This window comes from Pseudoliparis swirei, chromosome 5 (assembly GCF_029220125.1).
Source record: "Pseudoliparis swirei isolate HS2019 ecotype Mariana Trench chromosome 5, NWPU_hadal_v1, whole genome shotgun sequence".
Lineage (NCBI taxonomy): Eukaryota > Metazoa > Chordata > Actinopteri > Perciformes > Liparidae > Pseudoliparis > Pseudoliparis swirei.
Genome location: NC_079392.1, coordinates 23,226,016 through 23,253,987, shown reverse-complemented (window position 1 = coordinate 23,253,987; position 27,972 = coordinate 23,226,016). Strand labels below are relative to the sequence as shown.

The 27,972-nt window shown below is 43.3% G+C and overlaps 1 protein-coding gene across 4 annotated transcripts; it reads right to left on the bottom strand.

The window, feature by feature from the left end:
• Positions 1-135: 135 nt before the first annotated feature.
• tcf3b (transcription factor 3b) lies at positions 136-27,741 on the bottom strand. Of its 4 annotated transcripts, none has more exons than XM_056414736.1 (21): positions 27,092-27,741; positions 23,858-23,954; positions 21,650-21,722; positions 16,095-16,168; positions 15,362-15,434; positions 14,861-14,901; positions 14,479-14,611; positions 14,007-14,053; positions 9,300-9,393; positions 9,092-9,192; positions 8,667-8,790; positions 8,462-8,520; positions 7,843-7,918; positions 7,187-7,248; positions 6,821-7,006; positions 5,968-6,076; positions 5,567-5,708; positions 5,252-5,305; positions 4,611-4,852; positions 4,332-4,483; positions 136-3,652 (listed from the first exon to the last, which is right to left on the bottom strand). In XM_056414736.1, the coding sequence occupies exons 2-20, from the start codon at positions 23,930-23,932 to the stop codon at positions 4,338-4,340; spliced, it is 1,911 nt and encodes a 636-aa protein (XP_056270711.1). In that variant the 5' UTR covers positions 23,933-23,954; positions 27,092-27,741; the 3' UTR covers positions 136-3,652; positions 4,332-4,337. The 4 variants fall into 4 exon arrangements, with proteins under 4 accessions (XP_056270711.1, XP_056270710.1, XP_056270712.1 ...); XM_056414735.1 differs by having other exon boundaries at positions 5,968-6,079; positions 27,092-27,739; XM_056414737.1 differs by having other exon boundaries at positions 5,968-6,079; positions 8,667-8,760; positions 27,092-27,736.
• Between the last annotated feature and the right edge of the window lie 231 nt (positions 27,742-27,972).

Below are 27,972 nucleotides of genomic sequence, written 5' to 3'. Positions count from 1 at the left end.
CAACTTGTTTTAATCATGTCTTGAATTTAATGTGGTGCCTTGGTTGCGTAATCATGAATCACAAACGCATTTGTGATCCCCAACCGGCTATTTACAATGGCAAATATGAACAAATTCATTTTCCGTACTACAATAAACCCTTTATTACAATGTTTTCCTTTATTTTCCTTTTTATGTATACAATATTCAAAAGCCAGACATTGGAAAAGGTATAATCTGTTATTAAAAATGGCACATTTATTGCTACATTACTGTTATATACAGGACAGTTCTCAACTATATATATTTATATATAAAAAGAGAGAGGGAGAGAGATTGAGTGAGACACTGAGGACCCTGCAGGAGTCAACAGTGTCCTCACTCCCAATATGTCAGGCTCTGTACCTGTGAATGTATTAACACTCAATAGTCTCCCTCTTTTTAGTTCAACAAAGATATGACAAAACTGTTGAAAGCAAGTGTTTTATTACTGCTTTCTTATACCAAAACAATTTCAAGCCCGTCAACTTAATATTTTTCATCATAATAATGTAACTTTCAGTTGACATCATGTGCTCCTGCAGTGGTCGGCTTGCTTCTCTGCAGATTTCAAACTCTGTCTATCGTCAAGACTCGTGTTAAGAAATAAAGTTCCCCCAAACAAATAATTTGAGTATGTAGCGTGTAGGCGTATGGGATGCTCACAGAATACTAAATGACATCAAGTCAGATTTCCCCCTTGGAACAAATCGGCAATATTCAGTACAATAATTGATCTTGAAATAATAAAAAGAAAAACTTCAAATACAACTTTTTGAAAGAAGTGATTAGAACTTCTCAAAAAAAGTCACTGTCAACGGCATCAAAAAGCTGGAAGAGTTGAAGATAGTCACTGGAGACTAAGTATACTGAAAGTCACTGCAGCAAAGGGCTTGCACTCTGATGTACAGAAATGTAAAACGCTCCAAGTCATTTGAGGTTCCAGCGACGACGGAAAATAAAATGCACTCCCTACATTGAAATTGAAGCAACACGTACACTGAAACATGTTAATGTGCATCAAAAGCAGACAATCAGAGCCAAAAGCAGCATCTCTTGAACCCTGTAATGTCAAGCGATGGAGCAATATAGGGCAGATGGACAGAAAACTCATGACCTGGACCCATGACCTTAACTAAAACAGCAGTTTGGACAATATAATCCAGTTGAATAATTAGAAAAAAAGGGGAATAAAAACTAAACAAGATCTACATAACATTTATTTATTTAACTAGATACACTGAAAGAAAATCTCTTTATACCATTTAAACTTCTTCCTGAAAATTGAAAAAAGCATTAGGAGAAGGGAGGGTGGGGGAATGAACAAGTACCTCTTTAATCTCCATGATGAATGAAATGATATGGTTCACCAAATAAAACTGTCTTAAATGAAAATACAAGTTCAGGCACTGATAAGGTATCACTCTCCCATCATGTCATCTTAAGTCTTGAGAATGAAAAGGCCACACTATTGATTTGTATAGGTCTTTTTCTTCATCTCTTTTTGTAGAAATTAAACACACAAAATGCTCTACCTCCCATTTGTGATTACGTGTTGGTAAAAACCATTCACAACATGACATGGGAATAACGTCACAATAACACTGTTTTGTTCTCCGTATTTTCCATTACACCCAAATACGGACATCTGCCTCCAAAATAAATGCGCAGGCTACTAAATAGTGAGCTGCACACTGAGAGCCACTTGGTTGAGGGCAAACAGAGAGAGAAAAAAAAAGTGAAATGAAAACTAGTATAGGGTACTGACAAAACCCGGGAACACGACTTTGAAAATGAAGGTGATCCACATTTGTATGGTAGCTACATTCAAAAACCAGTTGCATAATTACTGTAAGAGACAAAAATCTTCCCACATTTTTCCTCAGTGCCTCGCTGCGAAAGTAAGAAAACTTCAACAGGACTGTGGCACAAACTCTGTCCACATACCCCCAAATGAAAAGAAAAAAATTCATCTGGGTCGCCGATGATGCGCTTTACAACAAAAACTGGAATAAAGGATACACCAAACGCTTTTTTAATTTATCCTCCGTTTACCGTTTCCCTCTGCCATCCCAGTTCAATTCTGAATTATGTCATTTAAATGTCAAATATCCCCCTTTTCAGCTCCTCTACGATACACTCTAAACTTCAAACTAATATTGCCATTCATGTAAAAAATCTACAATGTATAGACTAACGAAAAAAATATATTTTTTTATATATATTTAATTTTTTGAAAAATGAAACATATCAGAGTAATGTATGAAGTGAATTTACACGTCGCACTTCTCGGTAAGAAACGTGAGAACAAGTGGACTCGAGAGGAAGGTGACGGGCTGTGAATCAGTGGGAATGCTCATTTAGGAAAAGAAAGCCTCCGTTAAACGAAGGCTTGTCTTCTTCAAACAAATGTGGACTGATGAGATCCCTTCTTCGAAAAGGAACCCAGATTTGTTGTTGTTGTCGTTTTTTACAGAACATCATTTAAGGGGAAAGAAAGTTGAGCTGTGAAGTCTGCTGGCATCGTCAGTAAACCATTTTAGGTAAGTACGAGCACCGAGTGGTGCCGATCACTTGGCAAGAGTCTCAAATGGCTTTAATACATGACTTCCGGGGGCTGAAATGCACAACAGGTCGACATTTAACTTGCAGCCTAAACCTATACAACTGTGCTCGTCTCGTCCAAGTATACTTTCGTACACAAAGCAGTACAAAAACCTGAACATATGACACGGGATTACTGGAGTAACACTAGAATGTATGGTCAACAAATAGGAAGAACGGGTTGGTAGTGGACTGCAATCTACCACTTGGATAATTCATAACCTTCAAGGAAGGAGTCTTCGACGCTAAGTCTCCAGATGCATTGTGGGATGAGTTCACGCCTTTCGTGAGCTGCTTTTGAACTGCCAAGACTGTTGACCTTTCCGCTGTGACCTTTTTTGCCGCCTTCCCTAAACATTTGCTGATGAGATCGGGGAAAAGTCACTGAATTTAGACAATTCAACTTCAACTATGGGCTTGGTTACATAACATATGTAAGACTGTACCATCACGCTGGGAATGACATACATTAAAAGTAACTGCTCATACACATAAGCAATCCCTCACAATAAATGCTCCTCACATGTAAAGCAATTTGCTTAAATGTCAAATAGAAAACATGTAACAATTAGGCACAAATCCTTGATTCAATTTGTGTTTGTTTAGGTCTCCTTTCTTTCACAGGAGCACCTCTCGGCAGTGTGTCACGTCCCAATTTGTGGCAGGACAACAAAAAAAGTACTCCGGTGTTCGATCATCTTGTGGGAACCAAGAAGATTTTTTTTCTTTTTCTTTTTACATGTATAAAACAAAGCAAAACTAAAAAAAGTTCTTCACATTTGAGCTTGTTGTCATGGTTGGGAGTGCGACAAACAGGCTGTGTCAGTTTTGGCAGTATGCGTGTGTGTGTACGAGTGTGTGAATGTGCATTTTGAAACTTGAACGGACAATACACAGACATGTCCACATATATACACACGCACACACACACACACACACACACACACACACACACACACACTGGAGAATAATGGGTGGAAGAAATCTGTTAAGGCCACATCCTCTGACAGCCACGGAAACACCACCAGACCTGTGGAAAGGAAGGAGCACAAACATTATGTTGTCATAATCCTGTATTATAAAGAAACCAACTAAACATTGAGGATTACACTGAGCCCCCTGCCTCCTACATGCAATTCATATTTTAAGTTATAATCCTTAACGCTCTTGCTGCTTGACATTAAAATGTATTCAACTGGTGGAAAAGCACAGCGTGGCTTTAATTGTGAAGCAGCTACAATTTATGATGGGCATTTTGGAATTTTGCTTCAGCAGATTATTTTTTAAATATTGCAGGAGGCGATGCAGCCACAGCGAGCTGGCTGATGAAGAGTCACACACCTCTTCATCAAGGTAACCAACTGTACCCGTGTCCTGCTGTTGTAGGTAACTACATGTTCCATTTGCATCATTAATCTAGATTGCCATTGCTTACGATATGATGAACTAATAATTGATTTATTATTACAACTATTTCAGGTTGTTTTTGGGCTACTCTCGTTGTATTTCGCTGGTCAAGCAGTGTTTGCTGCCCCAATAATTTTGGGACCTTAATGAATCTCCCTTCCACACATAACCATAAGTGTTGGGAAATCAACCAGGACTAACCTTTTATGGATTTTAACTTTTAAGTAACTGTGGGTAAAACAAAGACCAATAAAAAAAAAAAGGGTTACATTCTAATAAACACTTTTTTATAAAAGGCCTACCTGGTGTTACATGTGGCCAACTGGGTTGTGGCCATCTCCTCCCATACTTGGATGGCCTCCTGAGAGCTGCATGGGTGCGTCCCCCACCACCCCAGACACCTTCTCCTCCTCGCGGCGTTTTAAACATGCCGCCTTGGGGTTAAGGTTACGCTCTGACAAGAGGAAGGGAGAACAGAAACAGGCCCCCTCAGTATTAAAAAAGAAGAAGAGTAACGACGTATTTAACAGAGGTAAACACAACTGCGCTTCCCATCCACGATGTGCGGCCTGCAGACTGACCTCTGACTTGCTGTTCTAAATTAAGGATGACGTTAACAGCTTGGTGCAGGATGAGAAGTTTGGTCTGAGGTTTGTCATGGCTTAGGTGCAGCTGGCACATCTTTCCAAGCTCCTTAAATGCCTCGTTGATGTCCCGTACTCTGAGGCGCTCGCGGGCATTGTTAGCCACTCTCCGCTCCTTCTCGCGCTCAATCTTCACCTCAGGGGGAAGGTCCTCGTCATCTTCCTCCTCATCTAGACTACTTGAAGATGTATAAAATATAAAATCAAGCCGAGTGCAGGAACACATTTCACAACAAACAATCCAACACTTGGTGTGCTCATGTGACCGTATGAATGAGATTCCACGACATTAAGTTCAGCATAAATAGCGGCGACTGTACACCCACAGTTGAGCTCTGTACTGAATGGATGCACTTAAAATCTCCCGCCCCCACGTTGACTTTTTTTTCCTTTCTCACAACTCATCTCCAGCACGAACAGAAATATTAAAAGTCAGTGATGTAGAATACAATTCAGAATGTCATTGAGCCAATCAAAAATCAGATTTTAGACACCCGTGCCATGAACATGTGCTTTAATTTATGTGTGGCGAGAGCCAGCAAAGCACAATAGATGTCCCCTCTATCGGAGAAACTTACTCATCCTTCTGGTCTGAAAGGCTAGCGAGCATCTGGAGGGTCAACGCCTCCTTTCTGAAAATGTGACATGAAGGGAAGGGAGATTTAGACATTGTTAAAGGCCTCACAAGGTCTGGGGCACACAGGACAGAAGCGACGACTACGATTAATTACACTGTCCGACACATGGAACCGTGCGGCATATATTTCCAATATCAAATAGCACACAATTTTTTCCTCATGCCGTTATATTTAAGTGCAGTTTTATAAAGTATTTGGTTAAAAACACAAATCCAGAGTACAAGGGCAGGAAAACCAGAGGAAGGACCAGCGTACCGTCGGAGGTGTGCTGCTTTGGCGTCCTTCTTTTCATCATCCGATTTGTCCCCGACAGATGAGTTGTCATCGTCCTCTTTATCTTCTCTTTTGACGTCTGAGCCGCTGGAGGAGTGCGTGGAGCGGGCCAAACCGGGGAGACCTAGGGACAAACGCATAGATGTCAGGATGTCCCAAAGTAACCTCTCGAAGGAAATTATGCGATACAGCGGATGAACGTAGAAAGATAATTAAGTTACAGAGGAATTCTCAAATTGCACATCACCGTGTTTGTACACTAGTGGAACCATGAATGAGTATCTGGGTACTGAAATCAAAACATCTGGTTTTGTGGCGATGCTAAATAGAAGACATGGAACAACTGATGCCCTGGAAGTAACAAGATATCAAGTCAGACTTACTGGTGAAGCCCTCCGGTTGGCCCACTGGTGGTGTGGGTCCGGATGCGTGATGGCCGTGCAGAAGAGTGCTGCTGGGGGGAAGGCCTGTGGGCTCCTCGTGTTTCCCTCCCTGCTGATGGAAAGGTGGAGAACCACGAGGTGAAGCGCACAAGGACAGACGTATCACAACCACACACCTGAAACTACACGCCTAAAGAACAGACTGCAAATTGCGTCGTACCAACTTTGAAAGACGAGAAAGAAAGAAAAGCTGTAAAAATAACTTGACTACAAATCTGAGAAAAAAAAATTAGTAAATGATGGAATACATTCAAAATGTTTGCCTATATTATTTATTGTTATGAGCTCACTAAACAAGATGCATACAAATACAGTTTATTCTTAATTGCTTGTAAATGTCGGTTGTTTACCAGCAGATGGCACAAAGACTATGTTGGACATGTTTTTGTTCCTCATGGAAATTTACTCTAAAGTAATGCATTTGTTATTGTTTTTGTTCATATTTCTTTCTTGCTAATAAGAATAGAAATCAGATTTCTTCAAAAAGCAGGAAACAAAAATACAAGATAAAATCGAGGTACCTTGTCAATCAATAAATCAAAGTCTATTCCACATGTTATGGATCATGTAAGCCATGTTGCAAACAACATAAAGTCTGTTTATTCCAACATCCATACTAACAGTTTCTTTAGTAATGGCTGATGGAATAAGCATGCACTTCAACCACCATTATTTCAGCATGAAAAAAAAGGTCCTGGCAGAGTTTTCAGAAGTGTTGATGGATATTGTGTGCGTTATAAAATGAACCACAAAACAAAAATGAACACTTGAGTGTGCATCCTGCTCGACTCACCATTGCAGGATGTCTGTTGCTGAGGGCAAGGCTTGCATTTGGGAAAGCTGGAGAGAGGGCCCCGAGGCTCCCGTTGTGGACGGCGGACAGCAGGCTGTGGATGTCGGGGGCGCCCTCGAGACCCTGACCCACAGCATGGCTACGCAGTACATGGATGGCCTCCTCCAAACGGTCCTCCATTTTACTCTGCAATGAAAACACAACAGGCGTATCAATATGACAAAGCATAGTAAAAGCCTAAAACAGTGAATAAAAAGAACAGTATGTTGGTGCACTAAAAAAGGCATAAAAAGGCTTTGAGAACATGTTAAGACGACTTCTTGCTTAAAATCGCTTTGATTGTAGCAGAGAAATGTTTTCACATACCAGTGTGTGTGGTTGCCCTTCATAGTTGGGTGTGGTTGGTCTTTGCCACTGAGACTGTGCTCCTGCAGAGAGAAATATTGGGATCGTTAGCGTATAGAGAGGTACTCCCTCAAAGTGACAGCAGATGGCGCTGCAGACACGTTTCTATGCTGAAGATCATTACAAATGCAGAGGATCATTTTTGTGCCAACAATTTCCAGGGATTCTTTTTTTGTGTGCCAAAAAACAAGGTTGCAATCAAACTGAACAAGTTGAATCGATTGGACTGACATCAGTATTCTGTGGCGGAAAATGAAATATTGTCAAAATGTGCGGTTGCCCGAGTGAGAATAAAGCGCAGGATGAAAGCACTTGATCGCAGTTCATCAACCTTCTGATGGCACAATTTACTCAGTTGTTAGGTTGATGTGATTCTTACGTCAAAGCAAGATAGTCCTTCAATGATGCAGGTAAAATAAAGACATGGTAAATTATGTGTCTATGAACATGCAGATTTCTTTATACTAGTGATACAAAAGACACATTTTGGTGGTGAATGGAGAGTAAATGCCTTAAAGTGACTCGGCATAACATACAACTTTTGAATGTTGTCGTCTCCTATACAAGTACTGATTATTTCCCTCTCATATAATCAATATGTGAGAATTCAACTGTACCTGCAATAGCCTGAGGAGATCCAGGAGTAGATGGAGGGGAGGAGAAGTTATTACTGTTTTGGTCCGACGGGTAAATCTAAAAGCATTGATCACACAGCCCAACATTATTGATTTTCACTGCAATAGTGAACTTGTGCTGAGCAATGTGTCACCACAATAGATTTTTCTACATGATACAATGGTTTCTGTATCGCACAATATTTATCTCCAATCACTCAAATGGCAGGTCACTAGAAGATTCAAATAAAATAAGAAATGTCTAAATATCTTTTTTTAATTAAAACCATTTTTTTCTGTCTAGGAATCATCGTAAATCTCTAAAAGAGGATCTCGAAATTCTTCTTGTAAATGTGCCCATAACAATTTACTCTAGCATTTCTTTCACATTTTAATACTAAAATCTCCAAATCCAATTATGCCTTTGGATTTCACAGTTCGTCCTCATTGAGATGCATCTTTGTCTTTTATTTTACAAAGGAAATTCATCTTTCTTTTCTAAATTTGCACATCACCCCCAACATCACATATCTTCACTTCAGAAGAAAGAAAACTAAATTACTGTAATAGTTTCATTGCCCAGAACCAATTTGAAAAAACAAATAAACACAAAATAACTCACCGAGGCAAGAGCCTTCCCAATTTCATCTCCTGAACTGCCAGCTGTGGTGCTTGGGTTGGCTGCAGAGACAACAGAAATCAGAAAGTCAGATAACCCGTTTATTTGTTTATGAGAAAAAGGAAAAAAAGAAGAACAAAAATGGCCATGTGCAGACGCTTCCAAGATGCTTATGCGAAAAAGTTCATTTAAAAAGAAAGTTCCTTACCCATGATGCTTTCGCCGTTGATGGCGGGAGTGTGGTTGTAGGTGGTGGGGGCTGAGTGGAAGCCATTGACTTCACTGCCGTGCAGAGGATAGTTCTGTGGGGACAGAGGCAGGGGATGACGCTTCTGGAAAGGGAATACAAGTAGCTCCATAAGGCACACACCCCTCACAGAAAAATACTCCATGAAGGAAGATTAATTAATTAAATTATTATGCAATTACTCAATCTTTTTACCTAAAACGTGAAAAGATATTTTAAATTCATGCATCTCAAATGCTAAAATCTATGCTCAATGAAAAGCTAGCCCTTCAAGTTCACCCCATACATCCTTACAAGCCACATAAGAGCATTAGCAATTATAAACAAAACCCCAAAAAGAAAAGAAAAATATATCAATGATTGAGATTGAGGGGAATTGTACACACCATCCTGTCCTGTGGGTTAATTGCAGAGAAGGAGCCCGGCTGTCCAATGTGAGGAGAGTTACCCAGCATGGCAGAGTAGCCAGAGGACGGCCAGGGGTCTTCTGAGAAAACACACACACACACACACACATTTGCAAATATGAAAACAGTTTTTTTTAAACCGGCCAACAGGATAAATTCATCCCAGTGATATTATGTGAAAGGTTACCTTGCATATAGAAAGGGTAGACAGCTCCAGGCTTAGCACCAGGATATCCTCCATTGTCTCTTGCATACTCATCCCCAGATGTGGAAGCATACACCTAAACAAACATTCAGACGGTGAGTCTGTGATTTCTAAAACAACAAAGACATACTTCAAAAACATGGACATTTTATCTTTCTGGATTTTTTATAAAAAAAGATAGGCGTTCTCAATTTATATCCCCGAGTGACCAGGTCATAAGGAATGGATCCACCCCTATCCTCCCGTTGCAATAGCTTCAAGTGGCCACAAGATGGCAAGAGGGAGTCTGCCTGGCGGTGGAGGCAGGCCGGGCTCCTCGCCTGTGGAGGAGAACACAGCGGCCATGCCATGCTGGGCACAGCGACGGCTCGAATCCCAGTGCACAGTGAGCACTTCCTCTCGCTCCCAGGACCCCAGTGTCATCGCCCTGCCTAGCCTGCAGCCCCTCCCTGTAACACACTCAGTATCAGCTCGCACACATACCATGCCTAAAAGCGAGCCAACGCTCTCTCTCCACCAGCAATACCCTCAAACCGGCACTATCACGTTCTGTGTGGCATCAACAAGACGATTGGGTTCCAGAAAACATGAAAATGGGACCGCTGTGACATTTTATGAATGGCATCTTAAAAAGAGTCCAATCACACATGCTTTCTAGATGTTGCTCAGAAAAAGAGGATGCTGGGCCTCAAGTGACACATGTCTGTGCGCCGAGATCGGGAAACTCGGTGCTTCTCGTGTCCCGACGCCATCAGCCACCACTCGGTTCATCTTTTCCTCTCCTCCTCGGTGGTAACATGGCAAATCGAGGAAGAGAGAAAGAGAATGGAGGCTAGGCTGCAAAGAATGCTAATCCAGAGAAGGGATTTTTTTCTGTAATTTGATTTAACAGGGAGAAGTGGAAAGGGAATGGAGAGATGCACTTCTAATTACAGAGCCATCTGCCTGTTCCTGGACCACATCCAACTCCACAGGCAGCTGGGCTGAGGCGAGGGAGTGAAGAGAGGGAGAGAGATGGGGGCTGGGATCCAGTCAGTGAGAGAGAGAGAGAGGGAGAAAGAGAGAGAAACAGAAAGAGAGAGATTGCAGTGGGTAGGGGGTGGTAAAGGGGCAAGGGGGAGGATTGAAGGGAAAAAATGAAGGCCCTGATGATTTATGAAATGGGTAGAGAGATAAGGGGTGTTAAAGGAGGACAGGAGAAGGTAATCTAAATGACTTAAACAAAGCTTGATATGGCCAGGGGAGTGTGAAGGAAACAGGGGATTTAAAATGATCACGGTTAATTCAGGGGAAAACATGACGGAGATGGCTTCATTTAACAATAGGCTTTGAGTTGTTCTTTCACGGGGAACAATGTCGAGTGAATCCCGCCGCTCTGGATGGGAACAGAGACCTACACAATGACTGGTGCTGCTGGATAATTGTGTTCTCAGGAAGAAAGGGGATTTCTAGGGTAAAATCCTCAACTAATAGGGGTTTAATGTAAAGCAGGTTACGACCGTGTAAGGGTCTCTCTACACTAGAAAAAAAACCATGGGTTGTGGCAAAGGCTGGAGAGTAGATGGAGATCGACATCAAACCAACCTCAAAGCGCTTGATTGAACCACAACGGTTTTGCGATTAGTCTATCGGACAACTAGGGTGCCGAGGAGAAGTTCCTCCATGTTTGATTGTTGCAGATGAGGGGGGGAAGGTTCACGGGGTTAGGGCGAGGATCTCACGCACACGGATCGGGGAGTTACAGAAGTACGGGGTCTTGAGGGGAAACGAGCAATAGCCTTTACAGTGTTAACTCTCCATTTGTTGATTTATGGCCTCGTGATTTAAGTAACAAGTAGATAAAGAATGAAATAAAGAGCGTGTTGATGGGGGCGGGGAAGAGGAGCAGGAAGGGAGGGCGGGAGGGACGAAAGACCACAGGATCATCATCGGGCAGTCATTAATCTGGGCTCAGACACGGGGCTAAGAGGCCTCGCGAGCACCGCGCCTCACAACTGGGTCACTCGCAGGGGGGAGGCCCACCCAGGCCATCATGTGGCGACGCGTAGGCAGAGGGCTGGGCGGGGTGGGGGAGGAGGGGAGGAGAGGGAGTTCACACACGCAGACATCTCATCATTCGCACCAAAACCACGCGGCCATCGTTCACACGGCAAGACAACGACTGACAGTGAAAAAGAGAGAGTGTGGGGGGGGGGGCTCAGCCAGACAGACAGTGTTCGCACTCAATCTCTGAGATGTCGTCGCCCCGCTGAGGTTTCAGCAGCCACTTTAACACGACAACGCCCACAGGTGGAGGACAGCAAGAAAAGGAACGAAAAAACATTCCTTAATTTCTTCAGTGACCAGAGAACAGCGTGTTCACCAGGTCAAATCCCACCTCATGCTGACCGGCGGTCCGACATGGACCTTCCTCCTCGTCAATGCAGCCGGCCACAGTCTCAAACTTTGTCTCAAAATAAGACGGGAGTCCGATCGAGACACTGTTAATGCTCGACTTAATTTTGCTGCCAGATTATGCATCCGTGGCTCCGTGATTTGGACCTAGCCAGCCATATAAATCCTTTGAATTCACTCCATCCATGCGTCAAAAAAAAAAGTCAATCTTCATCCAACTTCTTCTTGCGAATGTTGCACACAGATTGTAGAGGTAACCCCAGTATCTACAAGAACGGGTGGATAACTAATGTTTCTCTCCTCTGTGTTGCTGGTTCACTGGTTAAAAGGCACCGTGCTGACACACAGATGACGCAAGTGAGGAGATGCGAAGGCTTCCATATCCAATTTATCTTTTAGGTCACTCTTGTCATCTGAGAACGACAGTCACGTGAGGACTGGGTGACTGAAAACGTCTGTGCAATGGCAGCATCTCATATTGATGATCCAGTGGCCGCCCAAGCAGCAAGTCTGGGCTCTAATGCCAGCGTGACAAGCGACGACCCAGCAGGGTTCTTCCGACTTGACGTGCAATGTTTGCCATTTTCCCAAAACTAAATGGTGGTTCAAGGACCATAAAGAACTTTCTTAAAAAGGGAACTAGAAGTTAGTGTTGCGTTGAAAATGCTCCGTGGTATTCAAATTGAGCAAATGGCGTCTGAATCATCTGCGATCTGCAGCAGCTGAATCCGTATGGGCGGACTGGTTGGGAAACAGCACACAGGACTTAGTGGAATTAATCTATAAATGGGAATGATGTGCACACAACTGCTGCCCGATTCAATTCTTCGCCATGTCGCATTACGCTAAGGGTAGCGTATATATTCACGCGCGTCACGGTGACTTGTGTTTGCAGCTATGTGTGGTTGCCATCATCCACACATCAGCTGCTGGGAATTCTGGGCCCACTGACAAAATGTGACACTTGGTAGAGTAAGTCAAAGCACTATATGGTCCTTTGGGGGGCTTCGGCCGAGGATTAAAGTTCGGAAGCGCACGGGTGAATCCGGTATCAAATCCGCGTCACAAATTGAACTCCAACTGGATCCATTCAGCTTCAACTTTCCCAGTTCAAGTAACAAGTTATGAATAGACTAATACCAAGTAACTAAAACTCCAAGACTGATATTCAAAGTGAATCTCCGGGGGAAACGGAATATAAAATTGCTTTACAGCCACAAAACATCCCGAATGGCTTCTACATTGTCCTTCTAGGAATGCTTCACCCACAAAATGATCAGTATATAGTTTATCCCCCTCCCACCCACCCGCCCTCGTGTCACCTTTAAATCGTGAACTCTTTGTAAATCGCACGTCCGCAAAAGAATGAATGAAGAACAAGGAGAAAAGTCACTAAATCAAAACGTCCGTTGACAAACTCTCACAACTATAATAACTATAATCAAAGTCTCTTCATCCAGTCGTTTGCTCACTACTTCCCAAACACATGCATCGTCGCTGAAAACAAACCGTTTAAAAACGCTTTCGCACAAACAGTTGCGTGCTTTCAGAGGCTCGCCACTCGTCTTCATGCGTCCTAAGTAGAGCTAGTGAGCACACGACTGGATGAATGAGACTTTAACAGCCGTTGAACCTGGCCTCCACTCATTTAATTTCATCGACATTTTCCTCCGTTTGTTTTTATCCTCCGCTCACAGAGAATAAATGTTTTCTTCAAGAATTCAAGGTTACGCGGTGCGTGTAATTGATATACAACTAGTCATTTAGTGGGTGAAGTATTGCTTAAACAACTCCACGTGTCTCATTACACACTTTGTAACCGGCCACCACAACCCAACCTTACTTCAACCATTCATGCGTCTCACTGCGTGAGACATGTGTTCCTTCATTACCTAAATCCAGGACCTCTGGTCCTACCAAACGTGCACAATTCAAAATCCAGGCCACTGAAGAAGGTGAGTTACCAGACTTGACAAAGTACCTCGAAATCCGATAAAATTGCTCGCCTACATGACAACCAGACCCTGAACAACACTTGAAACCACTTGAGTGTAGTGTAGAGACAGCCGCGGTGATGATGTTTATTGGGCTCCGAGTTGCCCGACTGTCAGCTCACTGAGAGTCTGCCTGAGCAGAGGGTCTTTACCCCCGTCTGTCACAGAGCTGCTCGAGCAGAGTGGGGCGAGCAGTGTGTATGTGTGTCTTTCTGTATGTCTGGCTATATGTAGCGAGAGAGAGAGAGAGAGAGAGAGAGAGGACTGTGAGCTGTGAAGGCAAGCAGAAATAAGCCCTCACCGAGGACGGCAGGCCAGGGGGTTTCCGAATCTTCTTTGGCTGTGTTTCTGTATACGGGAAGGCAGGGACAAAGAAAAGGTGAGAGAGCGAGACACAAATACAAATAAGGACTTAACACATTTGACGATGTTATGTCAGTTCTGGTGCAATTCATCCCCGTGCTCTAAATCCAACTCTAGAATAGAACAAAACAAAAGCCCCAGACACACAATGGCATGCGTTTACGTCAGTGTGTATGTGCACGTCTGCCAGTGTGAATGAATGTCGGAGCGCATTCATCTGCATAAACCTCTGTATTGAAAAGGAGTCGTCGAATGTAGACAAAACAAGAACATTTGAATAAAACAATTAATCCGCAAAACAATGACAAAATGTAAATAACCATAAATAAATAAAAATACTGCAGCGGGAATGTCGGAAAAAAAAAAGCAACAAAAAAAAGGAAGAAACGCGTCTTGTCCAGTTGTCTTACCTATGCCTCCGTCAGGCGGCCTTCTCCTCGGGTTGTTTGGGTATGACGGGTAAAACTGGGAGCCGGATTTAAGGCCAGAGGGGGACATGGCGTCTGGGCTGGGCATCGCGATGTCGCTCGGAAGAAAACCGGGCTAGAAGAACAGAGAAAGATGGAGAAACAAGATTTTACAATGAATTACTTCCGGGAGGGGCGGGGCTTAGCGTCACATAAACAGATTCTCTTCTTGGAAATGAAGACAGTTAATTCAAAGTGTTTAACATGAAAAGAGAAGTGAGAAAACAGAACTTTCTTTACATGATGCATTACATACATTTAGCCACCCACACACCCACACACACACACACACCTTGCTGCGAGATGCACGGAATAAGCTACATACCTGGCCTACAAAGGGAGGGTATGGTGGCCTCTCATTTTTACCTGCAAGATAAAAGGGAAAATTGTATAAACTTTAATGTGAGTGAGCACATTAAGGAGGTAGCGCACATGAAAAGTAGCTTCCTTTTTTAAATTATTTTTAAGCACAAAAAGTCCAGGGATGCCCTCCCCCTTTTTCAGTATGCTCAGCTGCATAAAGCCGCCTGCCAGACAAAACCCCGGGGAAGGTTTCTGCATCAGTGCCCAAACATCCCCAACACTCAACGAATGAACACACACGCACACGCATGTAGACACACACACACACACACACACACATTTCAACACCCAGAAAACAAAAGTACGCACAACAGGCCATTATGAAGATGAATTAGATGATTATTTTAAAACGGGAGCTGGACCAGGAAACATGTCCTCTACCACTAAGAAGGAAGTTTATACACTCGTTTCGCAAAAGTTTTTCTTCTACTACATAAGCGACGCATGTTAAAATAGAACATACCTGCAACCCCTGCACTGATGAACGGAGAGGACAAGCCTTCATGCTCATTGTAGTGGGATCCTTCGCCGTAGCCCTGAGGGAACAGCAGTATGCACATAACAACATGAGCAATCTTAAAAGAAGAGCAAAGAAAAAATGTAATTAAATCACGCCGGCGCCAACATTGGACAGGTTAACAAACACACAAACGATAAACAATGCTTAGTTGTCTTGTTAGAGCACCTATGTGGCTTTCTTAGCGAGTACCCTCCCTCTGCTTTCCCGTCTAACTAATAGGATCCATGCCAAACAAATCTGCATCAGCTCGGGGGATTCAAACCGACTTTCTTAATTATCAACTTGTGGTAATCAAAGCCTGCTGCATCTATTTCCCCCCATGTTCCTTGTATTTACACAGAGTTGTGCCAAGACGGTTACAGCGGATGTGAAGCTGCAATTACCGGTGGGCTTCGACAGAGGTTCTGGGCTACCAGAGAGCTTGCCAACGCAGGATCCCGAGCCAAGGTTATTAGGTAGAGAGTAAAACTACCACTTCGAATCAAACATGGCACACGGCATGAAACACTACTAAGCTGTTGTGCTGGTGGGGGGAGAAGGTGGGTATGTGTGTGTGTGGCCGACTGATTAACTGAATGTGTGCGAGTGTGTGACAATATCATGGCATCTGGTGTTAATGCTTAGCTCTCCAAACTTAAAACCGTGTGCAACTCAAGAGTGTGTGTTGAGGTCTTACCCGTCCTTGGCTGAAAGAGGGGCTGTTCTGTTCTGCTGAGCCCCAAGACCCAGAGCCGCTGCGCTCCTCTATTGCTGCAAGAAGACGTATTGTTAAGATTGACAGGGGAGAAAGATCAGCGAGTTGGTCTGAAGTCGAGATGAAAGACTCAAAAAAAGCAGGTTGGATTAATGCAAAGATGTTAGCAATCCCCCAAGTGACAGTATATAAGAATTATCCGATGCGTCACTGCAGATATGTTGAAATGCCCTGATGTTGGAGTCATATCAAGGAAACCTGTCACACACACATCCTAATCTAAACATTGGATGTCCTTAAGTGGCCACAATGGGCCTGCACGCGCCAAGAATGAGCATCACTATTGATCAAAGACACCGCTGTCACATTCAGGATGCAATATTACAGCATTTGAATATGACAGAAATGCAATATTACTGCATAAAAAAAACTTTTTTAAAAACTTGATACGGTGCTCAGTGTAGCATTAGTGTTTATTACGGTCACTGAATAGCACAAAATTAACCATTTACATCCCTAATTTAATCCAAGAGGAAAACTTAAAGTCCAATTGACGCACACAAACATGGGAAATAACACAAAAACAAAATGCGTAAAGCCAAAATATGAACCTCAATGTTTGGGAGGTAAAGAAAAGGCCGGTGTGTGGCACAAAGGAAAAGCACAGCCAAAAGACTGGTGGAGCAGAAAACTCCAAAATACCCCCATCATCCCCTTCTCCCTGTCTTATGCACTAATGCTATCCAGGCTCTCTGGAGACACAAGCCTTAATTGCATGCTGATTTGCATAATTGTGCATATTAATGCGGTTTCCTTATGAATATTCATAGATCGTGTTTGATTTTTGCCTAATTAAAAAAATGTGTGTGTGAGAAAGCAAGCGAGAGAGAGAGCGAGTGGAAGGAGAAAGCAAGGGGACGCAAGAGAGAGAGAGAGAGAGAGATACAAGAGGGATGGCAGAGTGAGAGGGGTCTGGGCGAGATCAGCAGCCTGGCTGACGAGTGAGAATGAGTGATGAGACCAACAGAGCGGTGCAAGCACCTACACACGCCGCGACAGCCGTGATCTATGGAGCCGATGCCAGTGGCACGGAGAATCAGGCAAGCAGGGAGGAGAGGGGACCTCAAAAAGATCACCCTCGCTCACTGTCAGATCGGCCCAGCTGAAAAGGCCACGGCGCTAATAAAGCGCCGCACCGGGCGTCAACCGTGTCCAATGGCACGGGACACCGGTGACGGGCTCGCTGCTAAATAAAGATGACAGACTTTGTATGAAGACGCCGGAGCCAAAGCGCCGTGCCAGGAGAAGTAATACCAAATTAGTGAGATAAAAATCCTCTTCGGAAGAGAGACGTCAACAATGAGCTACTTCCAGTCTCGCAAATAAATAGATGCATCTGAACTCAACTTTCTTTGTTCCAGCTTCGAGACGCCGTGGCTTCGCGCACATTAATTGCTGGCAGACCACAAACTAATTTTTTTTTTTTTGGTACATTTATTTTTACACATACCCACAGAAATTAACCATCACTGTCAACAATAACCTGCGACGAGCAGCGCCACAAGGAGGGTGAGGAAGGGAATAACTTCACAGTCTTCACAACCATTTTCACTCATTCGCCTCCATTTGGCCAGCGGGAGTGCAGAGGAGAGAGCGAAAGCGCGACTGTGCAGGAGAAGTCTGACAACATTGTTTCACACTTACTGGAGTAATTAACTCGGAGGCAATTAAAACAAGGTGGAGAGCCGCTGAGGTGACGCCGACGCTCAGCCAGGCTCGGAGAGCCCCACGATGCCGGAAGGGAGACCTTTCCATTGTTGTTAATCTCGTGTCACATCAAACACAGATCGACACCGCAGACAAACAGAAATGATCAAATAATGCAAGAATAAAAGTTTCCAAACAAGCTTCAAATGCTGTGATACATTGGGGGAAAATGCTACTCTAGCCACCAGAGATTTATATCATGTGGTGTGCTGCTCTTGTACAAGCAAGTAAGCAGGTTTTTAAGTCTAATTGTCAACAAACAAACAAAAAAAAATGTTCTGTACCATTCAAAGTAGGTCAGAGATGTACTCCTACATCAATTATTTTGGCCAGCACAAATATTTTTAGTACTTTGTTTTAAAAAACCAACTCTACGCCTGTGACCTAAAAAAAGAAATTGCTGTGAACACTTTTTGTGCATTCTCAATGAAAATCTAAAGGCCAAACACAGATCTGCCCCATCTGGGCTTTACATCATCACTTGCGTCACTATTGAGCTTTTCATTCCTCCAGCCTCCCAGTAGCGCCGCGATCCAAGAACAAAGCTCTCGCACCGCACTTCCGAGCCACTGTCGATGCCTTTTAAACAGCTGCCATTGATTATCATGTCACACAATAGTCAGTGCGACGCTCACGTAGCACACTGCTCCTTTCGCACTTCGACAGCTGAGGGCTTTCTGCGCATTGGTGAAAGCAGAAAAGCGTCTAATGCGTCGAAAAACCTTCCTTGAACTATGGATAAGATCATAACTAGAGCATCGTGTCACAATAGTATTTACAGTGCAGTGACACCCGTCATTACCCTGGATTATGAATACCGGTGGATGTTAAGGCGGAGCGATAATTCAATGCGATTCGTGTCTTTTAATTAAATCTCATTGTAAAGAACTCGTATATTGAGAGATTGTAATTAACAGGTGTGTTGTCAAAATTTATAATAATAAGCTCAAGCAAATTATTCAAAACAAGATTATTTTGTAGAGTAATTTTTCATTTGTCACATATTTAATTAAATCAAGAGGGGTTATTTCATGTAGAATATTAAGTAATTGAATCAGAAAATATGCCATATTGCAATTTATATATATATATATATATATATATCGTGGAAGAAGATTTTGGCTGGTGCCCAGCCCCTAGTGGATGTGCTCAAATGTTCAGTCTCTACTGACATTTACACAATTTCTGATGCCAATTGTGAGGGGGGGGGGGAATGCTGTGCAAAACCTAAATGGCCATTACCACTAAAAGCTTAATGTTAATGAGCCTTCTCGGCATGACATCAAAGACTATTTTAAGACGGCATCAGAGCACTGCAGCTCATGCTAACTTACAAATCCAACACAACATCTATTGCATCTTCAAAAAACCCAAACGTAAAGCAATGCAGATTCAAACAGTCAATTGACATGATGGTCAAACTGGGAACACGAGACATGAGATAGAAAGTACCCTTGTTTTAATCTACAATTGAGAAAGACACAGGTGAAGTGTAAAAGCCGTGGCGTGAAAACAACAGGTTCTCTGGGCGTACGTCACATCCATCCAGACTTTGGCACGGCTTGTGTGAATGTGGCTTCAAGTGAAAGTCACCCAGAAGCATATTTATGCTCCGCCACAAAGCCTTCTTGTGGCTGCCGGCTCTGAAAACATCTAATTTAGCTGAAGACGGAAACCACTCTCCTTTCAGATTTCCTCTTTTTTGGACGGCTCAAGACTTCCCAAACTACTACCCACCCGAGCACAGTGAAAACACGTGATGCAATACTGCAGGCGTGTGCAGGTAGACAACCGAGAGTGCGAAAGTCAAACACGCGGCGAGTGAGCCAGCTACCAGGAGAGACCACATGTGTAAATTCAAAATGTTGTTTGTTGTGATCTAAGGGAAGCGAGCCTGTCGCGTCCCCTGTATGTGCATGTGTGTGTGTGTGTGTGTGTGTGTGTGTGTGTGTGTGTGTGTGAAGGGGGTTGGAGACGTTGCCAGCAGCTGCAGAGGTGACAGAGGGGACGCCTGCCTGAAGGCTTGTTGGCTTGGCCAGCTCCCACCACACACTATCACACTCTGCCTCCCCTACTTCTCAAACATCCCACACTTCTTGCCAATCCTCTTCTCTTTCCTCTCCCCGACACACACACACACACACTGGCCAATGAGGAAGGGAAAAGGATGCCTAATGCAATTAGCCCCCCTCTGAGCACTTTTGTGTTGATGAATGGAGGTGGTCTGGTGGGCCACTAGGCTGCTTGCTGCCGTTCCCGCGCTGCCGGGTCCCTGAATATACAAGCCGGATAAGTAACGTCACAGGCGGACATTGTTCTTTAATGGTCATCATTTATATAATAAATAGGTTCGCCCCGAGGCATATTGTAATTTGCGATAAGCCATCTCTTCGGGTTTTTACAAAAGACGGTCTTGTAGATAAAACCAAGCCCTTTCATTTCTTAAATAAATAAATAAACCGAGAATACGCCATTGTCTAACATTTCCTTCCTAAAAAACATCCAGTCCGTTCGTATGAGATTTCTTGCTCATAAACTGCGACTGCATTTTAAATGCTACGTGCGTTATAACACGAGACAGTTCTCAGAGAAACTCCCAGGTGCCATCAGATGGTAGCTGCAGATATCCCAAGTTAAGTGGGACAGCTTGAAGTATTGCATTAAAATAGGTGTCAATGACAAAGGGGCCACACTTTTGGAAACGGGCAGGGGGGGGGGGGGGGGGAATTAACTCCTCACTGCTTAGTAATTGCCTGCTGTAATAGAAACAAACAGAATCCTGCCTTCCACAGGCTGATCCCTCTATTCAACGAGCGCTCTCTTCCACTCGGGCCGCTCGCTGCATGCTGGGCCAGTTTAAGAGGCAAGGGGTGAGGGACATTGTCTCGGACTCGAGCCATTTCCTGCAGATCAGTGGGGGTAAGAGCCCAGTGCCGTGTTGGGGGAGGAGTGTTTTACACTTCAGGGTGGAGGAGTCGTTTCAAGTCCATAAGCCCTTTTTTCGCCTTTGTTCCTCAGTGGCCACGTTCTCACTCTGGGGAACACTGGGGAGTGTGACTCGATTTCACACGCCGGGTTGGACGGGTGACGGAGGAACGAAAAGTAACACGACTTACTAATAACATTCAGGAAGAGAGAACAGCTCACTCAAAAGGCTTCAGGTGCTCGAGGGGGTTAACTGCAGCTACTTTGCACTTTAAAATAGACAATGAAAGACAAGCGGAAGAAATGGGGACGCAATCATCGGACAGATGTTAAAACAAAATGTGCGGGTACTAATAAATCTGTAGTTTCAAAACCTTTATCAAAAAAAAAAAGGGCTGAAGAATAAATTCTTTCAACATAAGAATTAAGGGACGACCAAACAGCCATAAAACAAACTGTGGCGCAATGATGAATATGAATTAGATTTTTTTCAACTTCTTTTTTTTTAATGCAATGTTGTAAAGCTTTGAGCACAAAAAAATCTATTTAAAATGTTTGCTCTCACAGAGGCAGTGATTCCAAAACTGGGGCAAATACAACTGGAACTCTCATGAGAGAAAGAAAATCATTTGTGCATTTAATGTGCTAAAGACTATATATTTAACATTATGTTGTATCATTGATAAGAATTTAAGTATATCGATGCGTTTCCAAAACGCACATGCGGCCACAGTCGTGTCACTTAAAGTCACTCGGGGGCGGAAATGAGTCCATCTACGTCACCAAAATGTAAAACATCCACTTTCAAGACACACGGTAATGCAGTTGCTGCTTTGAAGGCTCACCTGATCCCCCAAACTGACTGCTGGCGAGTGTCATTGTCCTGTTCTTCCCATTGGCTACTGGAGGCGCGAACATCTACAAGACAAAAGAGGAAAGATACCGTCACCAACAAAGCAAAGGCTGGCACACTTCACACATCCTATTTCCACTAATAAATGACATCACATACACATGTTGCTCAGTCCTTGTGTGTGTGTTGGTGTGTGTGTGTGTGTTTTGCAGGCATTTCAGTTTGAGATGAGTCTAAAGTGAGATATTAGCTTTTTAAAAACCTGTGATTCCACCATTAAGAAAACTTCTAGCGTAACACTAAAAAAAAAAATGCTGATGAAAACTGTCAAACATGCTTCATGTCTTTAATTGCAAACCGCCACTAGTCTATTTTTCCCCCCTAAAAAATAGAAAGAATATACAGCATTTTGCCAAATGAAACCCTTCAGACATATTGTCATCTGAAGTTGGTCCTGCAGGATCCACGCTAACCTTCAGAACACCCGGATGAGGCTCGTGTCCCAGAGCCACTGTGGGCTTTACCATGAGGCTATGATGTGGCATCTTCCAGTGACGTGGCCAACGTCTACTGTACAAAACAAACCTTTTTTTCTAAAGTCGGACACAAAAACACAATCTGCCACAACCGATCTCTCTTTTCTTTTTTTTCTTCCTCCTCTCCTCCTCCTCCCTCCCCCCCCCCCCCCCCCCAGGTAGAGAGGTCTACGTGACCGATTTGGACACCATCTTTGGTTTCCAGTTACATTCGTCTCAAACACGTTTAGTTTTTTCCCCTTTATTCCACGTCCGATCTAGCGTGCACGTCTGCGACTAGCCGGCAAACAAACAAAAGAGGAGGACGTTTATTTGTACAATTTGACAGTTTCTCGCCCAATTATCAACGTCATATTTAAACGGAACATCTGCCGATACAAATTGGCAGCCGATCAATTTGAGCTTTACTGACACAAACCGAACTGTCTAACGAGAACCTCCCACGGAGCCCCTTCACATGGTGGTTTTCTTTCACGGGGGGAAAGGTTTCCTATAAATACCGATGGGGTGGCAGAGAATAAGGATATTAACAAAAGCGGCTGACTGAATCATGCAAGTCACTATGATGACGCTCCACCAACCAAATTCATGCACAACAACGTCTAAATAACAAAAATAAAAATAAATAAAAAATGGAAATCACAAAGATAAAGCTAGCCCCTCCCCCTCCTGTGTTACACTTCATACAATGTCAACAACTCCTGCAATGATATAAACACTTCAGCATTCATCAACTGTACTCTGTCAAAAAATTATCATGGCACATTAAGTATGCTGACAAATATTCATGAGGAGCATTAGTTTGGAATTACCTGTTGTGTCCCATATATAGTAATTATCCATCGCTGGAAATTACCCGTACCAGCTATTTGGTTTATTTAGATAGAGGGGGGGGGGGGGCAGCTCCATTGGGCCTGTGAGATGTTTACATCAGCGTAAAGCTCAGCAAAAGGCCTCACAACACAAAAAGGAACGCAGGTCAGAATGCCTCTATCCACTTTGTAGATAATGTCTGGAGGATTCCTCCGAAAGCATCTCTTCCTAAAGACTACAAATATGACAAAAAGAAATGCAGAAGCTGTCTGCGCAACCCAATTCATATATATAACAATATTTTAACAAGACAAACAAGGGAGAAATTGATTCCGCAGTTTCCTGCAGTCGTTCCCGATTCGGTGTTTACATTTTACAGTGGATACCAGCCGGTTGTAGAGAGGATCCACTTCCTTGTTGCCGTTTCTCTGCACATCACCTACATAATTGAATAACCTACATGTATAAAAAAAAAAAAAACTGAATTCATTTTTACCAGTCACCCTGGAGGTACAGCAGTGTGTTACTTGCCATGCGTTGATGCAATCAGCACAACCTTTGCATGCCAAGAATGAAGGATGGAAATATCTTGGGCTGACAAAACCTATTGTTAAAAAAAAAAGAAAAGAAAAAAAAGAAGAGAGAAAGATTTCCAATTTTATGTTGCAGATTTTGAGAAATTAATCTTCCAACTGATTTGCCTTGCTCTCCCCTGTCCCCACTTCTGTCGTTGAGACCTCCATCTGTGCTCTGCTCATACCCAGACCTGTATCGCACTCTCTTTAGCCCTTTCTCCCAATGCCACCCACCTACCACCCAGAACCACCCAGACTGCTCTCCCACTCTCTTACCGCACTGAAATCCAGGAGGTCGTTGAGTTCCTTGTCAGTTCCCACTGCAGCCATTCTTTGCTGCTGTTCGTTCATACCCTTCAGTCTCTAATAAACCCTATGAGAGAAATTTGCAGATACAGGATTTTAATGGCACTAGCAAGCACAAAGAGAATTTACATTTATCTCTTAAAAAACAGAGGGTGATGGTAATGAATGATTCAAACTATCCTCTCTTTGCTATATCACAACCCTAGAGTTGATTCATATTGGCAAATTGTTAGACTCCCATAAAGGTACCAATGTAGGGCTAAGTCAGCATTTTTTCCCCTGAAAAAATAAACAACTTTCTTGCCAACGCATCAAATTTATGTTTATGTGATTTTTTTGTTTTTTTTCAAAAACCCGACATAATGCGAAAAATATACAATCGGAGGCAAAGATCTTGTGCATCCGAGAGGTGAAAAAAATAAAAATGAACGAGTCGTCTATGGAGTCCCAGCTGGCCAAAACACACAGCTCAAATTACTACCTCACTCACTACGGACCGACGAGGGAAAACGGACAACATGCGGCTACTTAACACGACACACGTTTAGCTGGGTCTACTTGAAACCGCGAGCTTCAGTCAGACACTTCGATCCTATCAAAGCAGTCGAGGAGACACCGCCATAAAATGATGAATACTCTGTCCTCAGTCAAATCACTACCAAGTAATGGGGGTGGGGGTGTGTGGGGGGGAACGTTCATTTTACGCAACCCTGGCAAATAACACAGCCATATGTCGATCATTGCTACATAAAAGAAAGTGTAATACATTTACAATTACAGACATAATTGGGACTATTGTTAGCCCAAGGAAATAGGGGTGAAAGGCGGCGCTAATGACTGTATGCAAACACGTCATTACCAAATTACCATATGTCAACTCGGAGAGAACCTTGTCAAATGACACAGTGAGCATGAATACTGGATTTACCCTGTGTTTTGCATTCCAGCGCCAGCCCGAGGCCGCTCTCTGATGCCGAGCGGCGGATCTGCAAGCCTTACGGGGGGAGCTAGTGGTAAGGGGAGCGAGTGGAGGAATAGAGGCACTTGGACACCAACAGGTGGTGTGCTTTTACAGCCTCTTTTGTTAAACAGTACCAATGTAAATTGATGTAAAAAAAACAGAAAAAGGATGGAGTATATAAAAAAAGGAAATGAGAGTTGTAAAATGTAAACAAGGGGTGAGCTCAGAGTATTAAAATGTATGTGGAGAAATTAAAAAATGTGAAACTAGGAACCACTTGGAAGCAAGACAAACAAGAGTATAACATTTCACAAATAATTTTCTGCATATGTGAAAATAGCCCACGTGGCTTCGGGGGAGACAAACAGTGCAGTCCAAGTCTAGTGAACTCAGGGAAGCAGAACTAATTTAACCTTGAGACAAGGAAAGGAAGAGAACACACACACACACACACACACACACACCAAGTGTAAATAGGCTAGAAACAGGGCTGTCATTGCTTTCCCAAACTTTTGGATAAGATGGTCAAATCAAGGACAAAATAGGTCACGCACACACACCACTAAAATAAATGTAACATTTACAAATATAATTTGACCACCGAGTTAGAAGGGAGTAGAGCCCACAGAGGGGGCTTAATGTAACAAAATGGCATCTTCAGCTCCTGCTGGATCAATATTTGAAGCAAGCAGATTAGGGGTCTTTGTCACCCCACACAAGGCCGAGGAGGCAGGTCACTCTCCATGAAAGAGCCTGCACTCCCAGTGGAAACAACCACCGAGCCAAACAGATGCCTTACACCACAAAAAAACTAAATATTTCATTTAAATTATTAACACGACCTAAACGCACCACAGTTGTCGTCGTTTTTAATTATATGGCGTGCAAACCTAATAATGATAATAAAAGCAGATAAAGCTTATTTTACCTGTCAAACAAATGTGTAATAACTGATGTTGACGTTCAATTTAGTAAATTTGAAAGCACATTTCTGCCTCGCGTAGGTTGTACATGTTTTGGGTGTCATTACTCCCTGTTGTAATTTTAAAAATTAAAAAGTAAGTTACTATAGCGTGTGTTTAAGGCAAAGCTATTAGTTTGGGAACAACAAGGGGCCCGTCGTGCTGAATAGGAGAAAAGAAAAAAGCAGATTCAACTGTTGATCCAAATTCCCATCCAACAAGAAAACCGATGTGCCAGAAACGCATTTGTTATCAATAAAAAGCACTTTGGGTCAAATAGTTTGTAACAATGACAGTAAACATGCAGGGCACCACAGGATGCAGGCTGTACGTTATTTGCTCATCTCCACTAGGCCACATCCAGGGGCCAAGCTACCACTGACAACTATCCCATTCACCAATTATCTCCAAGCATGTCGACATCATCCTGAAGATTAACAAAAATAAACTCATAACGTCTCCAGTTGTGGCTTCCTAGAGAAAACAAATTATGTACAAAATAAAAAAATATAACACACACACAAAAGAAAAGCCAATGCAACGGTCGTGACCCTGGAGAATGAGAGCTCCAAAACTTCATGCAACTAAATAGTGAGCTCTCTCTCCCACATATTAGGGTTCAAGTCGTTGCGTTATGAGGGGAGTTGAGTGGAGGAGGCGGTGAGGGGGGGGGGGCATGAGGAATTTCCTGCCAAATGTGCAATAAAATAAAAAGTATAGCTGGTGGCCAGACACTTCCATAAAGGAATGTTTAAAGGGCTACCAAAAGGGGGGGGGGGGGGGGTTTAACGGAAAGTTTGTTTTTTTGGCTTGTGTGGAAAATAAACGTAAGGCCCACCAACACAAAGTTTAGCCAAAAATTCTCAGCAACATTACACAAGGTTTAACATGTTCATGTTCCCAGTCTGGCTAGCGACAGCTCTGTGGCGGCGACACGCGATTTAAAAAACAAAACAAAACGAGGCTCGTTAGGCATGACTAACACTTAACGTTAGTGGGGTCTTTTATTGCAGAACAAAGGAGTAATTTCCTCCTCTACCGTGGTCGATGCGGAGACCATCACACACACTTGGCTCGCCACCTCAAACCGAGACACACAAAAAAAAAAAAAAAAAGGAGAAAAAAAAAATTACACCCCCCCCCCCTCTTTAACGACACATTCCCAAAAAAAAAAAAAAACTTTTCGAAAATTGCAGGCGTCAAAATAGGTTGTCAGTGAAACCCATCGAATTCATGCAACTTTCCCCCGAAACGTGAAGTGAAAGAAGGTCTTTTTTTTACCTCTCCTCTCCAAGTGTCTGATATCCAACAGTAAAAAGAAAAGCGGAAACTCGCGAGGGGAAAAACATAAAACTTCAAGAGAATTTCGACCTCAGTGCATGAAACGCATTGGAGCAGCGGAGATGTCTTCCTTTTGTCCCGGTAAAAACCTGCTTTTCACGCGGCGCCCACGTGTTTGCAACAATGTTACAAAGTCTGGAGTGCAAACAAAGCTATTATAGTAACTAATCTCGCGTCTTCCTTTTTTGTTGTTGTTGTTACAACTGAGATGATTTCATTCTTCTCGTAGACATCTTCACCACCTCCGTCCACATTGTCAGACGCAACAACGTATCCCTCCGCACAAAAAAAGTGAGGGCCTCAATGCCAGCGGTGTCCGATTTCAAACGCCTTTGAGAGACGGGGTATTTTCACAGAGGGAAAAAATACAGCTTTGGCGTCTTCCGGCGGCCAAAACGACGGAAATGTCTAATGCCGACGCTCGTTTGTGTGTGCAGTGTCTGCAATTCCTCAAAATGCAAGAGTGCTGCGAGCACTATGTCGTTGGGCGGAAGGCTATCGTAAGAAAGTTACCTGCGATTACACAGCAGCAGCTTGGCGAGATGGCACGATAAATGCGAAAGAGCGCAGCCAATGGGAAAGCGCGTGCGCTTGATTGACAGCAGCGGCAGCCATCGGACGGTCAGGAATATAAATTGAACCCGCCTTCTTCTTGACGCTCACTTTCCCTGTGTGCTCAGGGAAGTTAGATGAGGAGGGGGGGCGCCAACGTGCCCGCTGACATCATTTTATTACTTTGGTTGCTGTGTATTTTTTCGTGTTTTTCTGTTAAACAAAGCAAAACAAACTATATTTTTAACCCGTAGCTTTACATTATTTTC

Coding starts and splice junctions, on each gene's coding strand:
- tcf3b (XM_056414735.1), bottom strand. CDS start 23,932: ATGAACGAACAGCAGCAAAGAATGGCTGCAGTGGGAACTGACAAGGAA. Junction 14,902..15,361: donor CATCAGTGCAGGGGTTGCAG/GTATGTTCTATT, acceptor TTTATCTTGCAG/GTAAAAATGAGAGGCCACCA. Junction 14,054..14,478: donor GCCGCCTGACGGAGGCATAG/GTAAGACAACTG, acceptor TCCCGTATACAG/AAACACAGCCAAAGAAGATT.